This window comes from Syngnathus scovelli, chromosome 6 (assembly GCF_024217435.2).
Source record: "Syngnathus scovelli strain Florida chromosome 6, RoL_Ssco_1.2, whole genome shotgun sequence".
In the NCBI taxonomy this organism is placed as follows: Eukaryota; Metazoa; Chordata; class Actinopteri; order Syngnathiformes; family Syngnathidae; genus Syngnathus; species Syngnathus scovelli.
In genome coordinates, this window is record NC_090852.1 from 20,239,571 (window position 1) to 20,258,730 (window position 19,160).

The following is a 19,160-nucleotide window of genomic DNA, read 5'->3' on the forward strand; positions in this document are numbered from 1 at the left end:
ATTGCGTCGTTGTAAATGACAATTTCAACACTTGATCGGACAATAAGTTGTCAAATAACAACGGGGACTGGCCAACAGTATTGATTTGTGGGGGGAAATGGAAGAAAAGAGCTTTAAATACTAATAAAAGTATGACATGAAAAGCCAAGGCACCGAACCAAAATACTTGACAGAAAGGCCCCGTAAGTCAGTCAGTCAGTCAGTCAGTCAGCCATGGTGGTAAGGCACGACTGCCAGCCAGACAAGCACAAGCGTAAAAGCACTCCATTTCCTTCCGTTCCGGTTTGATGGTGTTCAAAACGGGAACGGTAGAGTCCCAATGGTGGAGGCTGCTGATACTTGAGTGGCTAAATACAGCAACACCAATCTGACATTGGGTAGGTTCTCCTTGGGAAGTAGCTGACGGCGTAATGACGTCATAGACGAATCATCTGCGTCGTTGTGTGAAATCAAATTTCAATCGGTGTGCCAATCTGATGCACAGGCTGAAGATGGTGTTGAACGAAAGCGCGGAGGCGCAGGCGCAGGCGCAGGCGGGCTGCTTGCGCAGGCACCAAGGCGGGCTGCTTGCGCAGGCACCAAGGCGGGGTTTGTTGCGCATGCGCAGACGCAGGCCGGCACAAAGGCGGGGTTTGTTTCACACTCACACAGTTGGTCGTACAAGAGAGATGACAGAATGCCCGTTCAACAGATAACACGAGACGGGAGAGCGAGTCGGGCTAGAAGCGCGCAAACATGCTCGCCCCAGTCCATCGCTGCAAACGCTAAATTCGTATTTATTGGATGACTGATTTACGGGATGATCATGCCCAGCGCCAGCGTGTCGGTGCGGAGTTTATCCGAAGTGGAGAAACACCTCGGTAGCCGGATGGTGAGTGAGTTCACTTCTTCTTCCTTTTCTTCCTCTTCTTGCTGTGGTCGTCGTTGTCGTCGTAGACTTGCGTGTGCTGTCCATCTTCCGTGACATTTTCTGTCGTCAGTTGTTTACTTTTTGAAAGCCGAAAGCAGCCGCGCAGCGCAGCGCCGCTCGCAGGCTCGTTGCGTTCAGGTCTGGGCTAAAACGTCGGAAAAGGCAGCATTTCACATCATGCAGCAAGCAGTCGGAGTGAGTTTTCGCGAGAAAGAGAACATTGTCGCTATTTTGTGAACCAGATGAGGACATTGGATCAAACGTTAGGAACATATGTTCAAGGGATTCTTGCTCTGGGGTGACGTCATTTCAAGTTTGCTCGCTCACTAAGCGATCCTTCATGGAAAGTGCACGATCAGCTTCAAGTGGCTTGGTTGTGCAAGAGAAATGAAGTCGCACCATATTCCAAACAGATGGATCACTATTGTGTCAAATGTCATTTGGGAACGTCTTCACGGCCACAAGTGTATGGATCGCAGATGGCGGCGTTATCGTAGAACGACCCCCCATCTAGTGACCTTTGAGACGTTTCTGCGATTAAGGGCCCATATACAGAACCTTGACGTAATATACAAGAGCGCAACAGTTCCATTCCAGTTTCAAACAAAACGCTTTGGCTACAGTAACAAATTGAAGGTCCGCATTTCATTTGCCTTTCCAGTCCATTAGTTTGCCGCCAACAAGACTTTGTTACTAATGGCTCCTCCCAAGCAACTTGTTGACCCTGCTGTCATCATGGGTGGAAACGAGATGTTCCAGCGCCAAGCGCAATTGGTGCAAACGTCGACCGTCACATTAGGTGGGTGGCGGGCGCTATCGTTTACCGTCAATTGTGCTCTCGATTAGTCCCTTGAGTAAATCGGGTGGAGTTTGATGTCTGTCAGGCATCTCGTGGCTCTCTTACGCAAGGCGACTGGATGCGCTTCTTATGTTGGACCACAACCAGCCACGGGGCGGCACATTACATTGACACGCAAAATCTCATCGGAGCTCCTCCCCGCACAGTGAAAGGCAAAGAGTGCAGTGGGACCTTCATAACTAGGCCACGGTGTGTGGGTGTGCGTGCGTGCGTGCGTGCGTGGCCAGACGTGCATGGAGGGCGGCGGCGAGGGGGATGCCCCCGCTTGGCCTCCCCCAACGGAAGGTCTCCCATTTGGCTTTGACTTTCTGCAAAGGCTAACTTTACTACGATTCCATCACAGGCTGCTGTCTGCCAACTCTGAAGCCTTCCATATTGCTGTCGTAGGTCAAAAGCAGTTTGCAGGCTCATCGGCGCCAACGCAGACAGATAGGAGATAGGTCAAATGGATCAAACCGAGCGAGCGAGCGAGCGAGCGGGAGACGAGACGAGACGCACGTCGGGCGTCCTGAAGAATCACGTGAGCAGCTCGCTCCCGTGACTCCTTGGCAGGCACACAATCTCTATCTACTGTGAAACGCGTTTTGCGGGAAGACCAATGAGCTTCTTCTCTACTACTGCGGCCGGCCGGCTGACTCAATTTGAGCCGGCTAAATGAATTAGCCGCACCGAGAGGCAAAACAATGTCCTCTCGCATCTCTGCCGAGGAAGTGGCCTACTTTTCGTTCCGTTGCATCCAGTCTCTCCCCAGGGGTGTTGTTTGTGCCATGGCGAGGTCTGACTAGGTCTGGGAGCTGCAGAGGATAAAGAGGTCTTTTGGGGGGGGCAGAAGGGAGGGGGGTGAGGACAGGAAGCAGATGGTGGCAGCGGGCTAAGAAGAAGCTGCTTTGGTCAACAAGTGCTCAGGATCCAAAAGAGCGAGATGGTGATCAGCTTGGACGGAACTCTGCGGATGATTTCACCCTGGAGCCGAAGAGGCAGCTTGAAATGCGGAGGTGCTGACGGTCCTCCCTTTGAGTTTGCACATTTCCACGTCATTGACTTGGAAGAAGCAGACATTTGGCTATGCCGATTCAGTGTTTGCTGGTTGAACTTGCCAAACCTGTTTCAAGCAAAGAATGAGGCAAAGGAGCTAGCTGCTTTGGTCAGGAACGCCCACTCGGATGTGGAGAGCCAGCCTCTGTGGCCATTTCTGGCTCTGGCTCTGGCTCTGGCTCTGGCTCGCACAACACAAAGCTCTTTCTCTCGGCGCGCAGCTAAGCCTCCTCACGTGAGCCAGCTGACATCACCGAGACGGAGGCCGGCGCCGGCAGGCTTGAGCTTCCTTTCCGTCCAACCTGTTTGCTCCCCTCAAACAAGGCAGCAAAGGCAAACAGTCAGGCAATTCTCTGCATGGCAATAACAAAAGCACCTTAGGGCTCCTTTTTACGGAAAGACGGCCGGGCCGGGCCGGGCCGACCCGACCCGTGGCAAAGGCTTGTTGGCGGGACAGCCCGCCTGCGCTGTGCCTTATGATCCCACGTTGCGTGAGCACGGGGGCGCTTAGTCCTTTGGAAATGAATGGGCCGCTTGTTTTCCCATTGTGCCACGCACAGACGGGCTTTGGGAGGCTGATTCTCGGCTTGGTACGCACGCCCGGCGTCTCGGCTCGGCTCGGCTCGGCTCTGAGCCCCCGTCTGCGTGTTGCTGCTCAACGTATGGCTCGGACACAAATGGAATCCTCTGAGCCGCTTCCTCTTTGCAAAGCAATTTCATAAGCACCCTTGACACATCTGATACTTGTCACCAAAACGTGGTCCTCACCCACAGCGACGCATTCAATACCAGCGGGACCTGCCGGACCAGATGGCCCGGCTGGTCTGACGCAACTCTGAAATTCCAGCGCATAGAATGAAAAAGACAACGCGCTCTCGAGCGCCCCCCCCCCCCCCCCCCCCCCGGCGTGAAACGACAGAGGCATTGTGTCGCAAGTGAAGATTAGGCAGGCCGTCTTGCAAAACGGCAACACCTCGTCACTCCCTAAAAGCAGTGCCCGTGCTTTGCCGAGATTGTGCCGCTGATTGCGTCTTTGTGTCGCCCGCCCGCCCGCCGCAGGACCGGAGTGCCGAGGGCAGCTTCCTCAGCGTCCCCGTGCGCCGAGGTTCCTCGGAGAACAACCTGGACCTGGACCTGGACCGGGACCAGGAGCGCAGCGACGCCGTCACGTCTCCATCCTCGGAGGTCCAGCGCAGCCGCTCCTGCTTGGACAACCTCCAGCAGAAGATCCTGAAAGTGACGGAGCGGCTGAAGATCGAGCAGACGGCGCGGGACGACAACGTGGCCGAGTACCTGCAGCTGGTCAACGGCGCCGACAAGCAGCAGCTGGGCCGCATCAAGCAGGTGTTTGAGAAGAAGAACCAAAAGTCGGCGCACAACATCGCCCAAATGCAGAAGAAGCTGGAGCAGTACCACCGCAAGATGAAGGACAGCGAAGTCCAGCATGCGCCGCCAGCGCCAGCCTCCTGCGGCAAACACAGCACCATCCCCAGGGAGTCTCGCCGGGAGCTGCTGCGGGACATGACGGGCAGCGGCAGGCACCCCACCATGGACAAGATCAAGACCATCGGACCCGGCGTTTCCCTCTCGCCTCCTTTCTTCTTCAGCAAGCCCAGAGAAATTGCCAACCTCATTCGGAACAAGTTTGGCAGCGCTGACAACATCGCCCACATGAAGGTGTCGGTGAGCGTGTCCCCGCCGCCGCCGCCGCCGCTGCTGCCGCCGCCGCCCGACGAGGCCACCAAGGCACTGAGCGGCGGCGCCTCGCCGGCGGCGGGCAAACCCAAATACCCCAGCGATGACGAGTGCTCCTCGGGCAGCGCCTCCAATTCGGCCGACAGTAACGGCGTCCCGGGACAGGGCCGTCCGGCGGAGGGCGACGCGCTCGCCCGCCTGGCGGCCGGCGCGGAAGAGGCCCGAGTCATTCGAGAGGCGCAGAACCAACTGGAGGAGGACATGGAGGAGATCAAGACCCAGATGAAGAGAGATTTTGGCGTCCTCAGCCAAACGCTGCAGGAGGAGCGCTACAGGTGGGTGCAACGAATGAGCCGGATCAAAGGCAAGGCAAAGCAAAGCAAAGCCAACCGTGCCGTTGCAGGTCTACGCGTTTGGAGGACCAACTGAACGACCTGACGGAGCTTCACCAACACGAGATGACGGACCTGAAGCAAGAGCTGGCCAGCGTGGAGGAGCGGGTGGCCTACCAGGCTCAAGAGAGGGCGCGCGACATCCAGGTAGTCAATGGAGTCGGGGAGCCAGCGAGCAGCTTCTTCCTGTCCGTCTTGTCTTGTCTTGTCTTGTCTTGTCTTGTGTGTGGCGCAGGAGGCCCTGGAGTCGTGCCAGACGCGCGTATCCAAGCTGGAGTTCCAGCAGCAGCAGCAGCAGACGGCGCAACTGGAGAGCGGCGACGCCCGCGTTCTGCTGGGCCGCAGCATCAACATCATGCTGGCCATCATCACCGTCATCCTGGTGTGCGTCTCCACCGCCGCCAAGTTCGCCGCCCCGCTCCTGAGGAGCCGCCGCCACGTGGCCGCCACCTTGCTGGCCCTCTGCCTCCTCGCCGCCTTCTGGAAGAACCGCGAGCGCCTGCACTTTGCCATCGACCGACTGCTGCTGCCCGCGTAGCGCCCGCCGGCCGTTGCTCGTGCGCCACGGGCAGACGGCAATTTGGCTCCCTGACCATTCGGCTTGGCAACAATCTCACATGCGTCACTACTCTGGTTGACCTTTCTACGTTGTCCTGCTCAGGAGCCCTTCTTCCACGTTTTGTTTTGAAACGTCTTTGAAGGACCGGCGCATTCCAGAAGGATCGTAGCAAAAACGTGCCTTCAGAAAAAGTTGGATCAAATTGCTGACTGGGCGGAACGAGGAAGCGTGCCCGCCCGCCCGCCCGCCTTCCTGACTCCTCCGGAAGCAATCGTGACAAATTGACAAGCGTAGCAATTGACAAGTGTACGTACACTCGATACCTGAAAATGAACTTCCACTTACTGTCGTGTTTAGCTTTTGTCTTTTGTTTTTAACCGAATCTAATCTTTGTGATTGATGATGTCATTTTTTTTTAAATTTTTTTTTTTAAAGGCATTGGATCGTACCTAATGGAGTGGCCCGCTGAGTGTACAAAGTTGCTTTAAGTGAGCCACTCACTCACTCACTCACTCACTCACTCACTCACTCACTCACTCACTCACTCACTCACTCACTCACTCACTCACTCACTCACTCACTCACTCACTCACTCACTCACTCACTCACTCACTCACTCCCATGTGGTGCGCTGTGATGACTATTTGGCAGCATTTGATGTGCCTTTTGAGCCATTGTTACATTAAAACCTTTTTAATCAACATTGACGGCGTCTCTTATTTTTTTAAAGGATTCCCACGTCAACCCTTTGCGGAGCCACAATAATACTCTGATGTATGTATGGCTGGACTGCCGGCCCACCATCACCAGAACCCGGATGCGTCGCCTCGTCCACTAGAGGGCGCAAGCGTAACAAAAATCAACCCCTAATGATGGTGGGCGTAGAAAAAACACTGGGCTCGACGGACGAACGATGCTTTTGTCGCTTCTGCGTTTGCGCCAGGAGACGCCGGACGGACATTCCTGCGGCCGCCCGTCAACTGGACAATTTGGACTCAACAAAGACGCTAGTGTGAAAACAGTGGAGAGAATGCCCCCCCCCGTGACTGTACCAGACACTCTTCATAAGTGGGTCAAAAGTTACCCATATTAGAATCCGTCTTTTTAGTGCCATTTAGGTAGACTTCTATTATATTAGGTATTATATCTAGGGTTAGGGTTTTAACCATTATCTAGGGGTACTTTTGTTGTGGACGTGTGTGTACTTTTTTGCTGCCCTGATCCGAACGTTTTTGTTCCAGTCCTCCAATTACAGGCCAACACCTCGAAAGGCTGTCGTAAGTCCGTGCTGACGTCGTCTTTGGACACTCCTCACATTTCTGGCCCCTGACGTACTCGGAGAGAGACGCTTCCAGATGTCAGCGGGGGGGGGGGGGGCGGGAGAGGGAATCAATGAGAGCCAAGCCGTCTTTTGTTTTGAAAGATTTTTTTCAGTTTGTACTGGAATCAGGCTGCGGAATAGTGAGCGAAATATATAAAGCCATGTACTCCCGCGTACTCCACTTGCTCGTGCTTCGTGTCAACGACTCGGATGCGTTCACCCAGTTATGAAGAAAGTCAGCGTTGTTGAATTTGTCCACGATTTAGGGAGCGCGCTTTGTGCGCCTCACGGCAAAAGCCATTGCCAATCTCCTGTTATCCAATTTACTCACTGCGTGCTCGTTTGATTTCTTCAGATTTAGGAAAATGCTAAGACACTGAAGCGGAAATTAGACTTACACAGGTTGGTTGAGTTCAATGACAATTCTTGTCAAGAAAGCTCTGTTTTCAGGAAAGTACAATACAGCGCCGGGCCCTTCAAGAGCGGAAAGTCTCCATTTATTTAATATGTGAATATACTTGTCTGCTTATGTACTTTATTCAATGAGGTTTGAGCATACCTGTTTTCGTAGCTAGGCAGGACTTTTTGTATTTGGACCCCATTCCTTCACTCCCTCTGTCGACCTCAGTTTTTGACCTCAGTTTAACTGGGGTCCACGTATTCCGCATTGCGTGCCAACCCCACGTTTCCAAGGACCCTTGATGTTGTAAACTTGCAAAGACTATACAACCACAAGAGGTGCAATGTCAAAGCAAAGCCCTCTCAAAGAAGCCTTGATGTTGTAAACTGAAAAAGAATATACACAAGAGGGTGCAAAATGTGCCTTTCAGCAGTCTCCTTTATTCCACAGCCATACGTTCTGATTGTACAAAGCCCGCAAATCAAGAATGAGCTGTAAATGTCAAGCTTCAACTTTGTGTCTCACAAATAGCTGGTGGGAGTCTCATACGTCTTGGGAAAGGGCAGACTGGTGTATCCGTTCCCGTTTACAATGGCCAGACTTCCAGCGACGGGAATGATGTTCCATGACAGCGTGAGGGTGATGTTCTCGTGCGCCCTCAGTCCGTTTCCGTCGTCGCAGAAGAAGTATTTGGATTTTTGGTCTCTGAAGTACAGCGTGTCTTTTCCTCGATAGACAGTCTTGTCCAAAAGCATCACCTGGTTCAAAACATTTTTCCGTGTGGCGTACTCGGCATACACATAGATATAGAGCTGTAGCACATTCCAGTTGAATAGCGGCTGCAAATCGGCCGAGAGGTTAAAGGTGATGTAAACCATATCACAGGGCTCCCCGAATCCGGTCACGTTGTAGACATTTCTCAGCATGACTTTGGTGACACGGATGTCCACGGGAACGCTTGTGTCGATCAACACGGTGGTGATATAACAGCCCAAGGCTAAGGTCATCATGACGTTGGTCAAGAAGTCGAAACAGGTGTTGGCTCTCGAATAAACGGTGTTCATGGCTTCGAAGGTGAAGATCGGCACCAGTCAAAATAAGGCAAGCGCATCCGAATGCCAGCCTCTCTCTCTCTCTCTCTCTCTCGCTCGCTCTCTCTCTCTCATATGACACCGCTTTGCTCGGTATCGGAAGTGGCTTTCATATGTCACCGCGATGCTCGGTGCTCGGAGCGCGTCGCGGATTGGCTGTAGGTTTGCGAACACGGAAGTGACGTTTGAAGCTTTCGGGCAAAGACATTTCACCAGCGTTATATTTATGTAGTTATTTTTCGCGTTTGTGTCGCTCTATCCTATACCGTTTCAATGTGCAACTTTGCCGTCAAAGCATTATGTTTTTGGAGGGTATAGTTTTGTTTGTCCTCGTGCCCGAAAGCCGGTCGTTGATTGGCTGCGGTCTCGCCGAACGCGGAAGTGACGTCACCGCCGCCGCCGCCGCCGCCGCCGTTTAAGGTCTTGACAGTCGAGCCATCCGCGATCGTGCGTCTGTCGCTCTCGCTCAACCGTACTGCGCTGAGCTGAGCTGAGCTGAGCCGAGCTGAGCTGAGCCGAGCCGAGCCGAGCCGAGCCGAGCCGAGCTGAGCCGAGCTGCCTCCTTGGAAGCAACAACAATGGCAACTTTGTCGGCGCCCCTGTCGTGTCTGCTGACACAGGGGAAGGCCACCGTGCTCTGTCGTCATGTCTTGAAGGCTTCCCACCACCATTTCCGCGCCGTGTCCAGCGGGCGCAGTGGACTGCTTTCCCGTCAGTCCCTCCCGACACGGACCGACAGCGCAGCGTCGGTGTGCAGCAGCTCGGCGGAGAGCTTGTGGTCTGTTTACAAGCAAACGAAAAGAGACACTGAAGGTAGGAGCGTTGAATCAAAGTTGACTCTTACTTTGACCTCCTCGGCCTTTCGCACGCTTACTTGGAGTCGACGACACGCTTATTCATTCCCGCTGTGGTGAGAACGGGCCGGCTGGGCAAAGCTGGGTTAGGGTGCAGAGATGCCCAGTGAGGGAGGACTCTTACTTTGACCTCCTCGGCCTTCGTCACGCTTACTTGGAATCGACAATAATAAATACTATTTATTATGCAATAAATATACAAATAAACTTGACTTGACAACACGATTATTCCCACTGTGGTGAGAATGTGGCCGGATGGGCTAAAGTGGATTAGTTAGGGTGCAGTGAGGGAGGGAGGGAGGGAGGGAGGGAAGGAGGGAGAGCAATTTACTGGAGGGAGGCCTTTATTTGCATCAATCAAATAAGGGGCCAAGGTGAGATTTTTTTCCCCAGGGTGGGTGCCAAGGAACCACGTTGAAGGGTTATTAACCCATTGAGACCAAAGTAGTGCTCTGCCATCTTGTGGCATCTGGGTCAAATAAAAGAGATTTCTTGATGAGAGCAATGAGAGCCAGCGTCATTGTCATTTCTCTCTCTCTCTCTCCGGTGGCCAGATGTCACGCCGTCCGTCTCCAACGCCTCGGTGGACCCCGACGCCATCTTTGCCAACAACGAGATGTGCCTGCGAGACATCGAGGTCTACGGCTTCGACTACGACTACACGCTGGCCTTTTACTCGCGTCACCTCCACACGCTCATCTTCAATATAGCGCGGGACATCCTCATCGGCAAGCACAGGGTAAGTGCGCAGGGACGGACGGACGGACGGACGGACGGACTCCGACCCTGCCGGCCGCATTGGCAGGTGAACCGGGAAGCCTTGGCTCCGGAAAAGCGGAATCTTATTTTCCTATTTGTCTGCCACAGAAAGAAAAACACTGGCAGATTCTTTTTTTTATTTTGAATGTCATTATTTTTGTCTTTTGAAAAAAGAAAAAGGCTGATTTACGGCAATTTGAAAAGAACTCATTTGGGCCCGTCGACTAATGGGTGGCCGGGGCTCCGCTGAGCGATGCAGCGCCACGACGGGCCAACGTCGCTTCGCCGTACTTTGTGGCTATTTGTCGGCACGCTTGAAATGTGCTTTTCTTTCAGTATCCGGAGGGTCTGCGGGATTATGAGTACATTCCCAATTTTGCTGTGAGGGGGCTTCACTATGATGTTCAGAAGGTAAGAGCTCAAGGTTGTCTGTCGGGGTGTGACCGCAGTGACGTGACGTGACCTGACCTTGTGGTTTCAGGCGCTGCTGATGAAGATCGACGCCTTCCATTACATCCAGCTGGGGACCGTGTACAGGTAGTTGAGCTTCAGCTGGCCAAAGGGCGCTCAAATATTTGCGCTGGCTTGCTCAACACTTGACAAGAGCAACGTTCCAGAAAAGGAAGCTCTTTTTTTTTTTTTTTTTTTTTTTATCTCGATGAATGAACGAGTCTGGTTTTTGCATTTGCTTCGTGGTCATCGCTCAGTCCATCTTGTGTTGTGTTTGCTACGTAAGCGCAGGTGATTTCCGTGGAAGTCATGCAAAATGTGGCTGTGCAGGGGTCTTCACGCCGTGCCCGACGAGGAAGTCGTCGCCATGTACGACGGCTGCCACGTCCCTCTCGACATCATGAGCGACTTCTACGGCAAGGTGCGAGTCGGCCCTGGCGCCATCCGCCCGCCGTCCCGTGTGGCGTCCGTCCACCCTGGGTGGCATTCTTCTCTGTCCCGCAGAGTTCGCACGGCCACTCCATGAAACAGTTCATGGACATCTTCTCGCTGCCGGAGATGAGCCTGCTGTCGTGCGTCAACGACTTCTTCATGAAGCACAACATCGACTACGAGCCCGTGCACCTGTACAAAGACGTCAAGGTGAGACACTCTGCCGCCGCGATCTTACGTCACTTTGGCCAAAATGCGTGGCTGCCATTCATCCCGTGTGTGTGTGCGTAGCATCCCACGGCTTGCTAATTCTAGCCGCTAAGACCAGCGTCTAATTATAAACGTGCAATCATTCCTTTGGACGTCCGGGCTGCCGGCTGGCTCCAGAAAGAGAACGTAACGGCATTGGTCCTCTGAAGCGGGCTGTGGCGGCGGCCATTCCTTTATTCTGCATGGCAGGCAGGCAGCCACGCAGGCAGGCAGGCAGCCACGCAGGCAGGCAGCCACGCAGGCAGCCACGCAGGCAGCCACGCAGGCAGCCACGCAGGCAGCCACGCAGGCAGTCATCTTTGATGGATTGCTGTCATTCCAGGTTTGTGTGACTTTTCAAGGTCACCATTTTGACAGCGCAGGCTAAAGTGCTGAAATGCTCAAAGCATATAAAAGCCAGTGTGCCCTTTTCTTTTGTTCCAATGAAGCTGGGTACATGCAGCAACTGTCAAATGTCAGCAAGTGAGTGAGTGAGTGAGTGAGTGAGTGAGTGAGTGAGTGAGTGAGTGAGTGAGTGAGTGAGTGAGTGAGTGAGTGAGTGAGTGAGTGAGTGAGTGAGTGAGTGAGTGAGGGAGAGTGCCGGCCACAACAATTGTTGGGTTTCTTGCTTTTGTTTTTGATGCGGCGCAGCAGCATCTTGGGCTCGTTTGCTACCGTTGTCATTATGTTGGAAAGTTAAAAAATAAAATAGCTATGGCCAGCAGAGAGCAGCATTGGGTCTCCAAATTGGGCTGAAAATGGGGGCACTGTCTGGAAATTGGACTTGTTACAACAAAGCGTGCCTGCCGGCCGCAAAAGGTGAGTGACATTTTGAAATAGCCGTCCGACTCGCGTCTCCTTTTTTGCAGCCTTTCTTCATCTCCGTTCTCGTTTGTATTGGCACGAGCTTCCGGATCGAAGCGCATTGCTCCCGTTGCGGCCGAATGTTAACGCAGCGTGTGTGTACCCCCCCCCCCCCCCCCCCCTTCTCTTCGCAGGAGGCCATCAGAGATGTTCACGTAAAGGGCATTATGTACCGAGCGGTGGAGGCGGATATCGGTAACGGGCCTTTTGTTTCTCGTTGCGCGTCAAATGTTGTTCCAAAAGACAACAGAGCTCTGTTTACGCAGGGAAATACATTTGTTACGGCGAGCAGAGTCACGCCGTGGTGAAGAAGTTGTACGAACACGGCAAGAAGATGTTCCTCATCACCAACAGCCCCTTTGACTTTGTGTGAGTTGCGCGTCGGCCCGCCCGCCGAGCCCTCCCGGAAAGTGACGGACGGCCGCGTCGCCCTCCTCAGGGATCGAGGCATGAACTACATCGTGGGGAGGGACTGGCGGGACCTGTTTGACGTGGTTATCGTTCAGGCCGACAAACCGGCTTTCTTCAATGACAGGAGAAAGTAAGTGCGCCGGAGCGGCTGCGCCGGAGCGGCTGCGCCGGAGCCGCTGCGCTCAAACGCGAGCGGCGCCGTCCTTCAAATGTTTGCAGGCCCTTCCGGCGGGTCACTGACAGAGGTGCCCTGCTGTGGGACCGAATTCACAAGTTGGAAAAAGGCCAGATCTACAAACAGGTGAAGGAAAAAAAAGGGCAGAACTACAAACAGGCGCACCCTGAAGAGAATGTTTTCAAAATGCGTCCCCTTCTCGTCACCTCAAGGGAAACCTCTACGAGTTCCTGAGACTGACCGGCTGGAGAGGCTCCAAAGTGCTCTACTTTGGCGACCACATCTACAGCGACCTGGCGGTAAGCACATGCCCAGCCCCCCAAAAACACCAACCGTTGGCTTGCTCTTTCCCGGCCAGGATTTGACCCTGAAGCATGGCTGGAGGACGGGCGCCATCATCCCCGAGCTGAGGAAGGAAATCAAGATCATGAACACCGAGGTGTACGTGCGCACCGTCAGCTGGATGCAGGCCCTCACCGGCCTCATCCAGCAGATGCAGGTCAGCCAGCGGCCGGCGCTCATGCTGTGGCGCTCATGCTGTGGCGCTCACGCTGTGGCGCTCACGCTGTGGCGCTCACGCTGTGGCGCTCACGCTGTGGCGCTCGCACGCAGGTCCACGGGGATCCCGCCGCTCAGGCCGTGGTGGAAGAGTGGAAACGAGAGCGGGAGGCCATGAGGTGAGTCGGCCCCGCCTTGCCCTGCCCCGCCCCATTGTCCGGTTGCCAAGCCCGCAACGTTCCCGCTGGAATGTTCCGGCAGGCCGCACGCCAAGGAGATGTTCAACCGTCAATTCGGGAGCCTCTTCCGCACGCACCAGAACCCCACGTACTTCTCGCGCCGGCTCTCGCGATTCGCCGACATCTACATGGCGTCCATCAGCTGCCTGCTCAACTACGACTTTGGGCACACCTTCTTCCCGCGCCGGACGCCGCTGCAGCACGAGTCCCCCTTGGGCCGAGGGCAGAGTTGCTGACCGCTTTGTCGCTGGCCGGCCGGCCGGCTCGCTCGCTGGCTGGTGTTTGCTTTAGTCCAACGTGAGCGTATGGTGCTAAATGTGCTTGCTGTGTCCTCTTTGACTCTGGCCTTTTCCTTCATTGCAAGCAAAGTGTTGTCCATCCGGTGTGGAATTAAACAAGCGAGTAAGTCTTTGCTAAGGCGCATTTGTGAAAATGGCTTTTCTGCTGTCGGAATGGAGTATTCGCTTCCGACGGGCGTCACGGCCGCCAATCCATTTAGCTCCAAATCCTGTTAGGATTCAATCTGTCATATTGCGCCCAGCGGATCATAAGCCAGCGATAAGATCAAGCGGGCGGGCAGGCGGAGGGGCCGAGGGCGGGCGGAGGGGCCGAGGGCGGGCGGAGGGGCCGAGGGCGCCCGGTGCCGCCGGCGCATCACTCTCACCATGGATGCCAACGACACGGCCCGGAGCCCGGAGGCGGCGCCGCCTGCCCCTGCCGCCACCGTCTTTCCCCGCGTGGGCTACAGCGTGCTGGCCTTCCTGATGTTCATCAACACGGTGCTGAGCGTCTTCAACAACGGCCTGGTGATCGGCGTGTCGCTGAGGAGCCCCGGCCTGCTGCGCCCCATGAACATCTTTGTCCTCAGCCTGGCCGTGTCCGACCTCATGATCGGCCTGTGCGGCTCGCTGGTGGTCACCGTCACCAACTACCACGGCTCCTTCTTCATGGGGCGGACCGCCTGTGTCTTCCAGGGCTTTGCCGTCAACTACTTTGGTGAGGGGGCAACACGTCATCCCATCTGAGCAGTTAGCGGGCGAGCAGGCAACGGTTCTGTTTTTTGAAATGTTTGCGGGCTCTCCGCAGGCCTGGTGTCGCTGTGCACGCTGACCCTGCTGTCGTACGAGCGCTACAAGGTGGTGTGCCGGCCCGGCACCGGGCGGGAGCTGAGCATGCGGCGCAGCGTGACGGGGCTCCTGTGCGTCTGGCTCTTCTGCCTGTTCTGGGCAGTGGCGCCGCTATTGGGCTGGAGCGGCTACAGCCCCGAGGGCGTGCGCACGTCCTGCTCGCTGGCCTGGGAGGAGAGGTCGTGGAGCAACTACAGCTACCTCCTGCTCTACACGCTCACCTGCTTCGTCTTCCCGGTGGCCGTCATCGTCTATTGCTACGCCAAGGTGGTGGGCTCTCTGCGCAAGGTAGCGACCGCAGCCGCCGGACGGCTGGCCGGCCTGCCCGACCGACCGACCGACCGACCGACGAAAGCATCCACACCAGCGTTGTGCTTCCTCTCAGCTGAACCGGAGCGTGGAGCCGCAGGTGGGGCATTCTTTGCGGCCGGAGACGCGGCGCGCCGCCGCCATGGTCCTGGCCATGATCGTGGCCTTCTTTGCGTGCTGGCTGCCCTACACCGTCCTGTCGGCGGCGGTGGTGCTGCGGCCGAGCCTGCGCATCCCCCCGCTGCTGGCCACCATGCCCATGTACTTTGCCAAGACCAGCCCCGTCTACAACCCCGTCATCTACTTCCTCTCCAACAAGCAGGTCAGAGGCGCCCGCCAGCTGCACAAGCACTTTGTTTCGCTTTCGCCGGGCAGGTCGCGGTGGCAGCGAGCACGCGCAGAACGGTTTTTTTTTTGTTTGTTTTGTCCGGCCAGTTTCGCGACGCCGCCCTGGAAATGCTGTCCTGCGGTCGCTACATCCCCCGCGGGTTGCCCGCCGCTGCAATAGGCGTCGGCATGCGACCCGTCAACGGGAGGCGCCGGCCCGGCTGCTCCGGTGGGATCAGCAGGCACGGCAAGGTGCGGCCTCTGTGACGTGTGCGTGCGTCTGTGCTGTGAGGATGGGTGGGTGTGTGGATGGATGGATGGATGGATGGATGGATGGACGGACGGACGGACGGACGGACGGATGGACAGACGGATGGATGGATGTGGGTGGATGGATGGAAGTCTGGACGGGCCAGACTGACAGCTGAGGAGCAGGCGGAGGACAAAGGAAGCGAGATGGCAGGCCTTCTGCCGCACACTCCAGCCGTCCAAGACGGGCCGGCCGTCTGTCGCTCTCCTCACTTGGTCTTGTTCGTGACAGGCCACTTGTTTAGGCACGGCGCGCACTTGTTGCAACCATTCTGGCTTTTGCAAAGATCGCAATGCTCTGCAAGCGGAATCGCTTCAAAAGAAATCGCTCGGTATTCCCAATATAAACTGAGAATGTACAGAATCAAACTGCTCGGCTTAGGTGTCATGGTGGCGTTAAGGGTGGCTTAGTGACTAGCATGGTTTGGCTGCTTCATCTTGTGAGTGTTCTTATTTTGGATTTGTGCTTTGAGCAAATAAATGACTTTGCGTGGCTCTCCTTGGCACTTGTTTATTTGCTCCCTTGGCTTTTAGTACGAGGGATTCCAATATAGTTGGATCGACATTTTCTAATGCGTACGCACATATGTGTGGAATGGAAGGAGCTGCCCGCCTGCGCCCCCGCCACGTCGCGCCGCGCCACGCCACGTGACCACGGCAGCTGAGGGCAGGAGGAAACAATACCTTTTGTCAATCTAATCCCGGATTTGCCGTCGAGTCGGGAAGCAAAGAGCATTTTGCGCTTTCTCGGCAAAAGGATTAGTTTCGCCTCGGTTACCTCAACAAGCGCCATCTGGGCCGGCTTCTCGCCTTCTCACGGCCAAATGGGAGGGCCGGCTGGTCGCCGTCGGATCCAGCAAACTTGTCGTCGGGGAACCGACTTTATGACGACTCTCTGCTTCTCTGACATTTATTGGGAAAGTCGTGTCAAATACCTCACTTGTCCACGCTCGTCCGTCCTTCCGAGAGCCTGTGTGTAGCCAATTTGTACGCACGGCGCACTGGCCCTCCCCTCCCCTCCCCTCCCCGCCCTGCCCTGCCTCACAATTGTTGTCAATTAGCAGCGGTGGCTTTTGTTTTTTCCGTTCCCTCCCTGCCTCCCGCGGGTTTAATTGATGCCGAGGCCGCCGAGTCCCACGCGGCCCGGCGGCGCTCTCGGGGGCGATGGCGAAAAGGGCCGGCCCCTTTTGTCCAGCCCTGCCCGGCCGCTTAACACGTCAAAGTCATGCCGAGCGCGGCCGGGAACTGCAGCACCTGCGGCGGCGGCACACGAGCCGCCTTTCTGGCGGCCAACTGCTTGATCCTGGCCAGCACGGCGACGGCAGGGCTGGCGGCCAACGCCTGGGTGATCCTGGCCGTGTGCAAGCGCAAGAGCCTGCGCACGTGGACCAACGCCCTGGTGCTCAACCTGGCGGCCGCCGACCTCCTGCGATGCGTCTGCGACTGTCCGGCGCTCCTGGCCGTCCTGCTGCTCCGGGACGCCGGCCGTGGGCTGTGCGACGTCCAGGTGGGCCGCCGCTTTTGTCCTCCTCCTCCCGTCTACCGAGCCGTCCGTCAATCGGTCCCCTCTCGCTCCCTGCCCAGGTGGCCTCCTTCTCCTTCGGCTGCTGCGCGCAGCTCTCCACATTGGCCTGCATCGGGGCCGAGCGGTGCCGGGCCGTGGCGCGACCCTTCGAAGTGGGCGAGAGACGGCGGCAGATCCGGGCGTCGGTGCCGCTGACGTGGCTGTCGGCCGCCCTGGTGGCCTGCTTGTGCTTGACCTACGCTAAGGACTCGCCCGTGCACGCCAGGTGTGACGGTTCGCCGCCGCCGTCGTCCTACGACACCTTTGGGATTTACGCCCTGTTCCCAATGTGGGCGGCCTGCTTCTGCGTCATCGTCGGCTTCTACGCCCGTATCTTGGTCCTCGTCCGCGCGCACAATCGCAGGATATTCGACAAGGGCGTCTTCCCCGTCTGCCAGAATGACAAAGCGGGAGAGGCCGGATGCGAGGAGCCGCGCCGAGCTGAGGCCGATCCGGCGCCGACAAAAGCGCCGAGGTGCGTCAGGGTCACTCTTGCAAAAATGAACCTTTTGGCAGACCGACTGACTGTTGTGGCGCCTGCGTCCAAATGGGGAGGGACTGGGTCGGGGTTCGGACAGTATCCATGTGAGAATGTTCCGAAACGAACGTCGCGTCTTTCTCATCGTTGCGTCAGAAAGGAGAGCGGGTCGAGCGCCGACGATCCCGGAGCTCCATCCGGCCGGAAAGAGGGGGCCGCGGCGGAGCCGTTTCACGGAGACCAGACGCCCGCCGAAAAGAGCCCGAGCCAAGAGCCGGCGACGAGCCTTCACGTAGTGGCGGCCAACATACAAGGCGCCGTCTGCATGATGCCGCCCACCGCCAGCAGGGAGAGAAACGTCAAGAGGAAGGAGAGCAAGATGGCCATACGGGCAGGTTACATCATCCTCACCTTCCTCCTCTTCTGGACGCCGCTCGTCACCACCGTACTCATCAACTGGATGCGATACGGCAACAGGAGCACACAGGTCACCAGGCCGCCCACCCCTCTTCCTTCCTTCCTTCCTTCCTTCCTTCCTTCCTTCCTTCCTTCCTTCCTTCCTTCCTTCCTTCCGACGTCATTCTTGCTGTTCTGCGTTCCAGGATGCCACCAAGCAGGAAGTGGAGATCCTGTGCGTGTCCATCACCTGCATGACATCACTGAGCAACCCGATAACCTACGCCGCGGTCAACCCTCACTTCCGCACCGAGTTCTATCGGCTGAAAAGCAAGATGACGTCCTGGTCTGCGGCGGCGGCGGCGGGGGGCCGCTGACGTGGGTCCCGCCGCCCGGCTCAATCGGTGCGCCCGTTCGATGGCATCGCGGATGCGAAAGGAGCCGAAAATGGGCCCGAGCGGCTCTGCGGGAGCGCCTGAGGCCCGCGCCACCCGCCAGGCCGCTCAGGTCCAAACATGTTCTCCCGCAGCACCTACTTAGCGATTATTCCCATGACATGAACCGCCCTTGTGCCTATGAAGCTTTTTGAGCGGCCTCCGCGTAGCGCCTTTGCTCTGGCCGGCAGTTTGCCGGAACCGCATGCCAGCCGGCCTTTCGCCCTTCAGCTCGCCCTGATGGAGTTCACAATTTGGAACGGAAATGGAAGCGGCGCAGTCGGGCGGCAGGGCTCAATGCGACTCCGCCATAGCAGCAAGCGCACACGACGCTTTTCTTCGCACCGGATTCTAATTGTTCACGTCGTCATTCCGTTATAAGTCGTTGTACACTTCTTGAAGAGTCAATTGAGCCACTGTGCATCACTTTGAAATAAACAATTGAATTCAATATGCGAGTTGCTCTTGTTTTGCAGTGTTGTGTGCACAAGATGAGGCAACTTAGGTTGGTGTTTTTCTAAAGCAGATTTTGGAGCAGCGGCCGCCGCCTTTAAGTCAAAAGTACCACGCCAGAGGCGGAAGATGAGCCCAGCCCAGTCGTGCTTTTGGACTAGTTTGACGCAATGCAATGCCACCGTTGCGAAAACATCACGTCGAGCGAGGCTGCGGAGGAACCGACGAGTGAGAAACTCCGCCCATTTCCTCCTCGTGCGCAAGCGAGCCGAGCCGAGCCGAGCCAAGCCGAGCCGCCGCGTGGACTCATTATTTGACACGCTCGCCCACCTGTGGATTTGCTTTGCTCCATTTTGGCCCTAGAATGAGCGAAAAGAGTCAGGTTGCATTTTGGATTTGTGCAGTAGCAACGGAGCCAGCCCATCGGACATCACGAGCCGGGTGAGTGCATGTGACTATGTGACTGAGTGAGTGAGTGAGTGCACGTGAGTGCCGCCGACTTCATTTGTTTGCATTGTGTTTGGGAAAAGACTTTGCGTTTTAATTACAAATATTCACATTTCAACTGAT

The 19,160-nt window shown here is 56.2% G+C and overlaps 5 protein-coding genes across 14 annotated transcripts in view; 4 read left to right on the forward strand and 1 right to left on the reverse strand.

Annotated features, from left to right (window-relative positions):
• The first annotated feature begins 622 nt into the window (after positions 1–622).
• Positions 623–7,593, forward strand: LOC125970278 (transmembrane and coiled-coil domain protein 3). 5 transcript variants are annotated; one of them, XR_011086944.1, is made up of 5 exons: positions 623–871; positions 3,864–4,834; positions 4,903–5,756; positions 5,886–5,938; positions 6,181–7,593. XR_011086944.1 is itself a non-coding variant. In XM_049722415.2 (4 exons), exons 1-4 carry the CDS (start codon positions 800–802, stop codon positions 5,427–5,429), a joined length of 1,482 nt encoding a protein of 493 aa, XP_049578372.1. In that variant the 5' UTR covers positions 626–799; the 3' UTR covers positions 5,430–5,581. The 5 variants fall into 5 exon arrangements, 2 of the variants coding, with proteins under 2 accessions (XP_049578371.1, XP_049578372.1); XR_011086943.1 differs by having other exon boundaries at positions 4,903–5,938; XR_007482051.2 differs by lacking the exon at positions 6,181–7,593 and having other exon boundaries at positions 5,886–6,153.
• On the reverse strand, positions 7,583–8,235 carry LOC125970317 (signal peptidase complex subunit 3). The gene has a single exon (XM_049722491.2). The coding sequence runs from the start codon at positions 8,233–8,235 to the stop codon at positions 7,693–7,695; it is 543 nt and encodes a 180-aa protein (XP_049578448.1). The 3' UTR covers positions 7,583–7,692.
• Positions 8,236–8,651: 416 nt separating this feature from the next.
• nt5dc3 (5'-nucleotidase domain containing 3) lies at positions 8,652–13,605 on the forward strand. The gene is made up of 14 exons (XM_049722428.2): positions 8,652–9,075; positions 9,671–9,855; positions 10,212–10,286; positions 10,357–10,412; positions 10,656–10,746; positions 10,830–10,967; positions 12,005–12,065; positions 12,137–12,239; positions 12,310–12,411; positions 12,501–12,582; positions 12,669–12,755; positions 12,815–12,955; positions 13,069–13,133; positions 13,216–13,605. Exons 1-14 carry the CDS (start codon positions 8,841–8,843, stop codon positions 13,427–13,429), a joined length of 1,635 nt encoding a protein of 544 aa, XP_049578385.1. The 5' UTR covers positions 8,652–8,840; the 3' UTR covers positions 13,430–13,605.
• Positions 13,606–13,751: 146 nt separating this feature from the next.
• On the forward strand, positions 13,752–15,760 carry parietopsin. The gene is made up of 4 exons (XM_049722481.2): positions 13,752–14,189; positions 14,280–14,608; positions 14,706–14,951; positions 15,065–15,760. Exons 1-4 carry the CDS (start codon positions 13,859–13,861, stop codon positions 15,221–15,223), a joined length of 1,065 nt encoding a protein of 354 aa, XP_049578438.1. The 5' UTR covers positions 13,752–13,858; the 3' UTR covers positions 15,224–15,760.
• Positions 15,761–15,916: 156 nt separating this feature from the next.
• LOC125970300 (D(3) dopamine receptor) overlaps positions 15,917–19,160 on the forward strand; it is a 52,745-nt gene continuing 49,501 nt past the window's right edge. For 5 of the 6 annotated variants that reach the window (XM_068650977.1, XM_068650976.1, XM_068650975.1 and 2 more), the window contains exons 1-4: positions 15,917–16,772; positions 16,850–17,304; positions 17,464–17,794; positions 17,910–19,031. In XM_068650977.1, the coding sequence (XP_068507078.1) occupies positions 16,491–16,772; positions 16,850–17,304; positions 17,464–17,794; positions 17,910–18,080 (1,239 nt within the window). In that variant the 5' untranslated portion in view covers positions 15,917–16,490 and the 3' untranslated portion in view covers positions 18,081–19,031. Of the gene's footprint in view, positions 16,773–16,849; positions 17,305–17,463; positions 17,795–17,909; positions 19,032–19,160 lie in introns of those variants that run through there. The other variant, XM_068650980.1, reaches the window with a different exon arrangement.

Bases quoted from the DNA above. Each gene is read 5' to 3' on its own strand.
- LOC125970278 (XM_049722414.2), top strand. From the start codon at position 800: ATGATCATGCCCAGCGCCAGCGTGTCGGTGCGGAGTTTATCCGAAGTG. The intron at 872-3,863 runs GTGAGTGAGTTC...CGCCCGCCGCAG, and splicing joins AACACCTCGGTAGCCGGATG to GACCGGAGTGCCGAGGGCAG. The intron at 4,835-4,902 runs GTGGGTGCAACG...GTGCCGTTGCAG, and splicing joins CTGCAGGAGGAGCGCTACAG to GTCTACGCGTTTGGAGGACC.
- LOC125970317 (XM_049722491.2), bottom strand. From the start codon at position 8,235: ATGAACACCGTTTATTCGAGAGCCAACACCTGTTTCGACTTCTTGACC.
- nt5dc3 (XM_049722428.2), top strand. From the start codon at position 8,841: ATGGCAACTTTGTCGGCGCCCCTGTCGTGTCTGCTGACACAGGGGAAG. The intron at 9,856-10,211 runs GTAAGTGCGCAG...CTTTTCTTTCAG, and splicing joins TCCTCATCGGCAAGCACAGG to TATCCGGAGGGTCTGCGGGA. The intron at 12,240-12,309 runs GTGAGTTGCGCG...CGCCCTCCTCAG, and splicing joins AACAGCCCCTTTGACTTTGT to GGATCGAGGCATGAACTACA.
- parietopsin (XM_049722481.2), top strand. From the start codon at position 13,859: ATGGATGCCAACGACACGGCCCGGAGCCCGGAGGCGGCGCCGCCTGCC. The intron at 14,190-14,279 runs GTGAGGGGGCAA...GGCTCTCCGCAG, and splicing joins CTTTGCCGTCAACTACTTTG to GCCTGGTGTCGCTGTGCACG. The intron at 14,609-14,705 runs GTAGCGACCGCA...GCTTCCTCTCAG, and splicing joins TGGTGGGCTCTCTGCGCAAG to CTGAACCGGAGCGTGGAGCC.